At 50.2% G+C, this 7500-nt stretch overlaps 2 protein-coding genes across 3 annotated transcripts in view; one reads left to right on the top strand and one right to left on the bottom strand.

The window, feature by feature from the left end:
* LOC126578357 (probable deoxyhypusine synthase) overlaps nucleotides 1–945 on the bottom strand; it is a 1255-nt gene extending 310 nt beyond the window's left edge. Inside the window, exons 1-2 of the mRNA XM_050240835.1 lie at nucleotides 690–945; nucleotides 1–631 (exon numbers count right to left, since the gene is read on the bottom strand). The exon at nucleotides 1–631 is cut by the window's left edge and continues 310 nt beyond it. Coding sequence (XP_050096792.1) covers nucleotides 1–631; nucleotides 690–887 — 829 coding nt within the window. The 5' untranslated portion in view covers nucleotides 888–945. The remainder of the gene's footprint in view (nucleotides 632–689) is intronic.
* A 31-nt stretch (nucleotides 946–976) lies between these two features.
* Nucleotides 977–7500, top strand: part of LOC126578353 (UDP-glucose 6-dehydrogenase) — a 10519-nt gene continuing 3995 nt past the window's right edge. The window contains exons 1-2 of one of the 2 annotated variants that reach the window (XM_050240829.1): nucleotides 977–1221; nucleotides 3569–4217. In XM_050240829.1, the coding sequence (XP_050096786.1) occupies nucleotides 4059–4217 (159 nt within the window). In that variant the 5' untranslated portion in view covers nucleotides 977–1221; nucleotides 3569–4058. The other variant, XM_050240830.1, reaches the window with a different exon arrangement.

Consider the following 7500-nt stretch of genomic DNA (forward strand, 5'->3'; position numbering starts at 1 on the left):
TCATCCCCGATTGAACCGCCTTCACGGCCATCGTATTCAACCGCCGTAGATCGGATACGATGTCCACCACCAAGCCGGGATTACGGAACGAATGGAAGTACATCATATCGCCGAGGCTACCATCGGTCAGGGCAGGGCTAAACACCGGGATCCGGTTTTTGGCGGCCCAGTAATAGATCGAGGATTCGTCATTAATACGCTCCCCCAGCCGGGCAATCACCTTGGACGGTGTCCAGAGTGTTCGCTTTTCGCTCTTTTGCTCCTCGAGCATCTCGTCCAGCAGCGGAATGACCCAGTTCTCGAACTTGCAATAGTTCTCGTTCGGTACCAGCAAATTCCCTATCCGGTTGATGCCACGTTCGCGCAGCTCGCGGCCAACCAACTCGAACGAACCGAGGAAAGTCGGGGCGAGACACTTGATCAGATCCTCCTCTACTCCGCCCGCCGTCGCCACTATGGCATCGACAAGCCGGTGCTGCACCAGAAAGCGGATCGTTTCGCGTACCCCGGCCGAAACCATGTTGGATGTGTAACCGAGAAAGATGGTACAGCTCGAACGGCGCTTGATGAACTCGTCCTCCTCGTACGCGTCCAGCTTGTCTTCGGGCAGTGGGACACGTCTAGCGGCAATCTACGGAGGGGACACACCTTCTTAAGACCCAGCCGGCCACACACCCCAAACCACATACCATTTTACGGATTTCTTCAATCGCTTTGCCGAGGTTCGTGGCCTGAAAGCCGCTGTGCACGTACGTGCTGAACAGCTTGCTGTAATCGTACCCATCGTTCCAATCGTAACCCCGCACAATCGGAGTATCTGTCGGCAGTTTGGTGCTTTCCTGTAGAACGGCCTCTTTGGCTAGTGCTGGTTCTTCTGGTTTTTCCATTTTTCGCCGGTGCACCTCGTCTGTTGCGGCAAACTTGTTTGTTTTGATTGTGTCAGAGGCATTTTGTTCCGCAGGGAACGTCAAAATCAGCTGCACGCAGAGTGGATGATTGGCGCATCCGCATCCGGCCTAGCGGAGCCGTAAAGTTCTTGCATCGTTGTTGCGGTCGGTCGCTCCCAGTTCGGTTCGCGAGATTCTCGGTCCGCGTTCCGCGTGTTTCGGTCTCTCGAGTTCGATCTGTGGTCCTTCTGTGGTGGGTGTTCCTCCTCCCTAGTAACGACCAGCCCGCAACGTGCAGGTGCAGTGAGCAGTAAAGTTCCGCAGAACGGAAAAGGTAAACATACCCTAATCCGCCGACCCCGACGGTGCAGGAGACGACAAACAAGGAGGTGTTCCCCACCCCACGTGAATGTAGTTCCGTGAATCCCACTGGTGCTGTAAAAGTGAATCATCACGAGGAATCCGTGGTAAAATCCCAAAATCCTCAAAACACAGGTCTCGTGGTGACGGTGGATCACGGTTACCAAGCCAACAGCAGCAGCAGTGTTCGTTGATTGCTGCATCAAATTACTGATAAACGGTGCCAATCTCTCATACCGCATCGCATGTCGCGCATTCTAACTCATCCGGATGAGGGGCACACTGCAGTTCCCGGCCCGGTCGGTCCGTCCGTTCGTCGAGGCCAAGGCCATCTCCACGAAAAGGGGTCAATCAGTCGTCGCTTAGCTCGACCTAAAATGGCGAGCCTCCCCCACAATATTGCATCGCCAATGAACGGAGGAGAAAAGAGCCGGGAAGGCAGCTCAATCCGTCGAAGGGCGCCGGATGTACCGAAATTGAATAATGGCGCGTGTTTTGCACGATTTATGCTTTAGCGCCCACTGTGTGCGTGCGCGTGTTTGATACCCCACAGAACCCCATCATCCCCAAAGGTCCATGTTGATGGAGGCGGCATAGGGCCCTCATGCATGCCATCATGTGTGCAGCGTAGTCGAAAGACCCCGAGGAAGAGGACGAGGAGAAGTAGCAGCAGCAGCATAGGTCTGGCTGACTGCAGGGTAGCGTAGTAGTAGTAGGCGCAGCGGCACGCGTTTGCTTCATCGATTGATCTCTGCAGTGGCCGAACTGGCGGTGCTCCTGTGTTCTGCGGCTGCCCGCCCTTCCCTCAGCATATGATGAAGTATCGATCCCCGCTACCCGACCGGTGTTCTTGAACTTGTGGCCTTGAGAAGCGCACGGTTTTCCGTTGCACCTAGTCCGTGGCCTGCTACGAGCGAGCGAGTCTTCTTCACTAACCGGCTTTAGAAACGGCGGAGGGGAGGGGGCTCGACACAAGACGCACGAGACATACGAACTGAACTCTCGCGATGGGCTTTGTTCTCATCGGAAATTGTTTTCTCTCTTCCATGTCCTCGTTTACGCACCACGAGGCTCCTCTACTGCATCATCATCATCCACCGGTGGGAGGCCATGGCGCGGGGAGGAACCTGCTAGTGCGTAGCAACCGAGCGGCGGAAGCATTCCAACCGAAGCGCGTGCGAATGCTTTGCTAATTATGATGCCGTTTATGTGGCCAAATCCTTTCGTCATCTGTTCGGTTAAAGTTCATGCTGCCAATTAAATTTGATGGCCACCGTCCGGATACCACATTTTACGTGTATTCTGTTCGCTGCTCATTGATTGAAAACTATGTTCAACATGACCTTCGGTAATGTTCGGACATGAATCATTTTCGAAGCACCCCAGCTTCACACGGCACGTTGGTTGCATTTATGCTTTCGTGTGGGGAACATCCCTTATGGCCAGTGGATGATCACGGGGATCTGTAAACGAATGAAGAAAGCTCCCATTAACGGTGCTCTGCTGAACAATGTTGCTACGATCGATGCGGACGCTCCCAGTCAAAATCCAATATGTCGTTGAGACATCAATCCAATCCAGAGAGAGCAAACAACAGCCACAGCTTGCCATGAGACTGCCATGGGTGCCGCATGAAAGGGGTTGCTATGGTTTAACGTGCCTGGGCCATGAGGAACTGACGTAGATTGGCTTTTTATCAAAATGTTGGGAACGATCATAGCGTTGCTGTCTATACGATTTAAGAAAAAAAGTAATTTAAAGACGATTCCCAGCTCAAAAGTGATTATCGATGGAACACTAAACCTCGATTACGAAGAAGTATTACAATCATTTGTAACAAGTCGATCGTACAAATTAACAACGATCATAAAAGTGGATGTGTGTGCATTTAGGTGTTTGCCTACCCCCAAATATGCACCAGTGGTATTTGAGAGCTCTCTATTTACACTAGTCGGCTCTTTTTGGCTTCTTGTGTGCGACACCCTTAATGGCATCTTAGGGAATGCTCTTCTACGCGCATGGAATAGCGTGTTGCGTAAGCCCAGTCGCCTAAATACTGACTCACTGACCCCAATTAGCTTTTTAAACAGTCATACGTCATGCGTTTGAACAGCACGAGTCTTGATACACAATCTATATTTGTGATAAAACACGCTCCCCCAAAGGTTGCTCACCGCATTCGAGAATGCCTCAGTTTGATATTAGGCGAAAGAAATGATGCTCAGCGATCTATCATAAAAGCCTACGTGCCCCACCGGGGAAACAATAGCATTCCTCTAGCCTAAAACGATAAAACTTTAGCGCATTTCTCACTTTCGCAGGTCTATCGGGTCCAAAGGGAAGCAAGAGCGTACGTTCCTAACGGCGATCCTACCATTCAAACTATGCTGCCCATGAGAAGAAGGAGAAGGTGGTAGTCCCCCGTGAGCCTGATCCGAACCCAAGACGAAAACGACGGCGACGACGACGACGCCACCATACAGTGCACGCCGGATTGGTGGAACCGCGTGGATCCATGGTTGTGTGGCCTTCTGGTCTTCGGGCGGATCTTCGTCGCGATCAGTTGTGCAGAAACCTTCGCTGGGATTGGATGTGTGACGATTCCAGGACACCACTAGTGGCTCAGTTACGTTCCCCGCACGTGTTTACGCCCCAAAATCGTGTGCGTTCTTTGTGCAACAGACGCGGACTGGACGGACGTTGCAGAGTGATAAGCAAAGGTGCTTGCTGCAACCAGTTGGTGACACCGTAAGGCACGTGACCCGTGTCGGAGTTTGCACTATTCCGTAGCGTGTTCGTTCGCTGGTAGAGATGGTTATCTCGAAGATATGCTGCATTGGGGCCGGGTACGTTGGTGGGCCAACGTGCAGCGTGATGGCGCTCAAGTGTCCCGACATCAAAATTACGGTCGTCGATCGTAGCACCGAGCGGATAGCCCAGTGGAACTCCGATAAGCTGCCGATCTATGAGGTAAGTTGGGAAAGGAAGGCGTGCAACGATCGATCATTTCAACGAAGAAAGCATTTCACTTGCTTTAGTCGATAGTTGAGAGAGTTTGAATGGCGAAACACCAGAAATGGCAAGGCCTTTTACATTCGTGACGCGTCACTTGATGACAGAAAATACGGTACATTCCGGTCCCATGTTGTCCTCTGGAACTGATCATCGTATTATGCGAATCCGTTCGGCTCCCGGGGAGTGGGCGATTGAAACGAACATAACGTGGTGCTGCGCGAAGACTGATACCGCTTACCGAAAAACAATATCATTTCCATAAGTCGGTTAAGGTCGTCTTCGCACCGTGCACACACAGTCCCCCGGTTGCGCGATTCGCGCTCTATCCGCGGCGTCTCGTCCAGCGTCTCGTATCATCCGGTATGGGTATCCGCCGCAAGGTACCGCTGTTGGCAACGCAAATTAGCTAAGCATTAAGTTTTCTCTTTTGATGCTTTTTCGCCCAAAGATCTTTTTCGGCCACAGCACAGCCGCGCAACGTGTTGGGGAACCGGTTGGGCACACAAAACACCGTTGCTTTGAATCATCCTGCTACACCCGGGGACCGGTGGACCGATCTCTAACCGTGCGCCTGTGTTGTGTCCCACGGGCAACACGTAATTTATGTAAAATAACGACGGAATTTGGCATCGATTTGATCGGTCACGCGACTGGCCCCCGGGTTAGCGGCAGAGGACCTTCGATATTTGCTTGCTTGCTTGCTTGCTTGCTTGCTGCTGTTGCTTAGCATGATTTGTCCATCAGGTTTTTCGGATCATATTCGGATCGCTGTTTGGTGGCCGGCGGATGTGACCATCCACCGTTTAGAGGACATCCATCCTTCCTCTATGTGGCACGTTTCATTGAGCGATGCGAAACATTCATAGCCACTTGAGATCTGGTTCTTCCGTTCCACTTGAGCGTAAAATTCCCATAAGTGTGCCGCGCCAGAGGACTTGAAGCCTGGACGACCACACTCTTGAGCCTGGAGTGTTCTACCGCCACTCGACGGCGAATCGAAGAGCAAATAGATGTTAATTATCAACGATTGGAACGATTTTTTTTTTCTACGAAATGTCTTCATTTCATTTTCATCTTTTTACCCAGTGAACTACTGCAACTGGATAAAAGGCGACGCTGTGCTCCTAATCGTGGCCTTTACAGTGCTACAGTTTCGCTGCAAATTGAGTTGCTCATCTCGTGTAAAGCACGATAAGAACGACGGAGCGTTCAGTAGACGGAAACGATGTTATCGCATCTGTGTGTCGTCCAGCGTTGTGTAGCCGCGTTCCGAGGTTGTTTCGGCGGTCACTGGCACGGCTATTGCAGCATGTGGAGAAAACATATCGCGCGAGAACCGCTTTCGAGATATATTATTTCACTCCCTTGTGTGCCTTGTTCTGCCTTACTTTTGGCCTAAGCGCCGGTTTCACTTCAGATTGTGATTATTTGTTGCGTTTCGTCTCGTAGCGCCGTTTAATCTTCGTTCCTGGAAGGGGCAGAGTTTTGATTTATGGTTGTATCCAGAATGCAATGCGCTTTATGGTGAGTTGTGGTTTAGTTTTAGCAACACAAACGAGGTCCAAAAGAATATTTAAAACAGAATTGTGGCAGCTGAATGTTCTGTGACTGTCTGGTCAACTCTAGCGATCAAGAACTGTCCTCGATGCAACGCAAACTAACGATGCTCCTGTTGCTCGTCTTTTATCCAAAAGCCAATGTGCACTGGGATAGCGGATCGGTAGCGATGATGAATGATCGGTGCCTACTGCTGCCTTCTTTCAGCAGATGAACCACATGTTGCCACGCAGCTCATGCATACGCTGATGCATTGAAGCATGAACTGCAACCGACAAGGACTCGCCGTTATTTCTCGCGATACCAGCCCGCCATTGTCATTGACCATGAGCCTGCGAACGTCTGCAACATGCCAATCCATGTCATCGTTCAAAGTCGTTGACTGCAGCAGGAGCCGGTTACAGCACAGGTATTTTACCACCAACACGTACGATGGACAGTTGAATGGAAATCATGTCACGTTCCGGTGTGATACTTAGCTACGTGCATCGGAGGAGGGTGTAGAATACCTCCGATAGCCAGCACTACATATCCGTGGACCTTGTCTGTGCTTCTAAGACCTTCTTTAAAAAAAACGGTTGTTTTCGGTGCTCTTATCAAGGCTACAGTCGGCGAATCGAGGCCTTTACTTTTGCGCTCTTGCCGAGCGATTGTAACTGCCTGGCGCGAAATAACGATTTTTTTAGAACATCCGTTGCCTAACGTGACATCCGCAGGAGATGCCTAAGGGCCGCCATAAACTGCCTTTTCCCCGTGTGTTGCATTAGGCAAATGTTTTGGGTTTCATAATTTACCATTTCGATGTCTCGATCCCGCTGACCCGGCGGTCAAGTGGTGACTCTTGACCGGAAGGCAAAAAATAAACAACTGACGGCGGCGGCGGCGGCGGTGGCCCCTCAACCGACTGACCCCAACCGGTGCATGGGGTTTACATAATCGCATCACGAATAGGTTGGTGAAAGGGGTTGGCTTATTTCGGCCTTTTTTTTGTTTGGCCGCCTCTGGTACCAAGTGGGAGGTCTGTACCACATGTGTGTTAAACTAATTCGTTCCGTACACTGGTACACGCGTGTGGGGAGTTATGAGGTTGCCAGGGTGTCCGGAGTGCCTGGATGTAACGAACATAAATGAGTTGTTGTGGTGAATCATCATGAATGGACGTGGACGTCGTGGAGAATGTGCGTGATATTAACTGTAAGATCGGCGTGTAATAGGCCCGTTTTTGGGATAACAATCAAACGACATTGCTTGTTCCTCAATCCCTTTTGCGTTGGCATATGGAGGGTCCTAAAGGGCGAACCAAGCGAGATGCTTAATGTCTGTGTGGTTAACGTAGTAACCTACGTCTTCGTAGCAACAGTAGATGTTTTGTTTCACTAAACAATTCCATAGATAGAAAGCAATAGATTGAAGCGTTGCAGATTTATCATTCATTCACTGAAAACGTGTTTTTTTGTAAATGATTTAACTGGTTCTAGATGAGTTTGATGGCTCGGCATCTGGCAATTGATCCTGTTAATTCGGTAGCTTAAAAAAATATCAAGTATATCTACTAAAAGCAATACCTATGCTGAGTAACCACTGACTGCTCATGTTCTATTTAGCAACGATCAGAGTAAACATTGATTGTTCAGATAAAACGTGCTCACGGGTAGTTAGTAGCAGTTTTCAGTGGTAAATG

Source organism: Anopheles aquasalis, chromosome 3 (assembly GCF_943734665.1).
Source record: "Anopheles aquasalis chromosome 3, idAnoAquaMG_Q_19, whole genome shotgun sequence".
NCBI lineage: Eukaryota > Metazoa > Arthropoda > Insecta > Diptera > Culicidae > Anopheles > Anopheles aquasalis.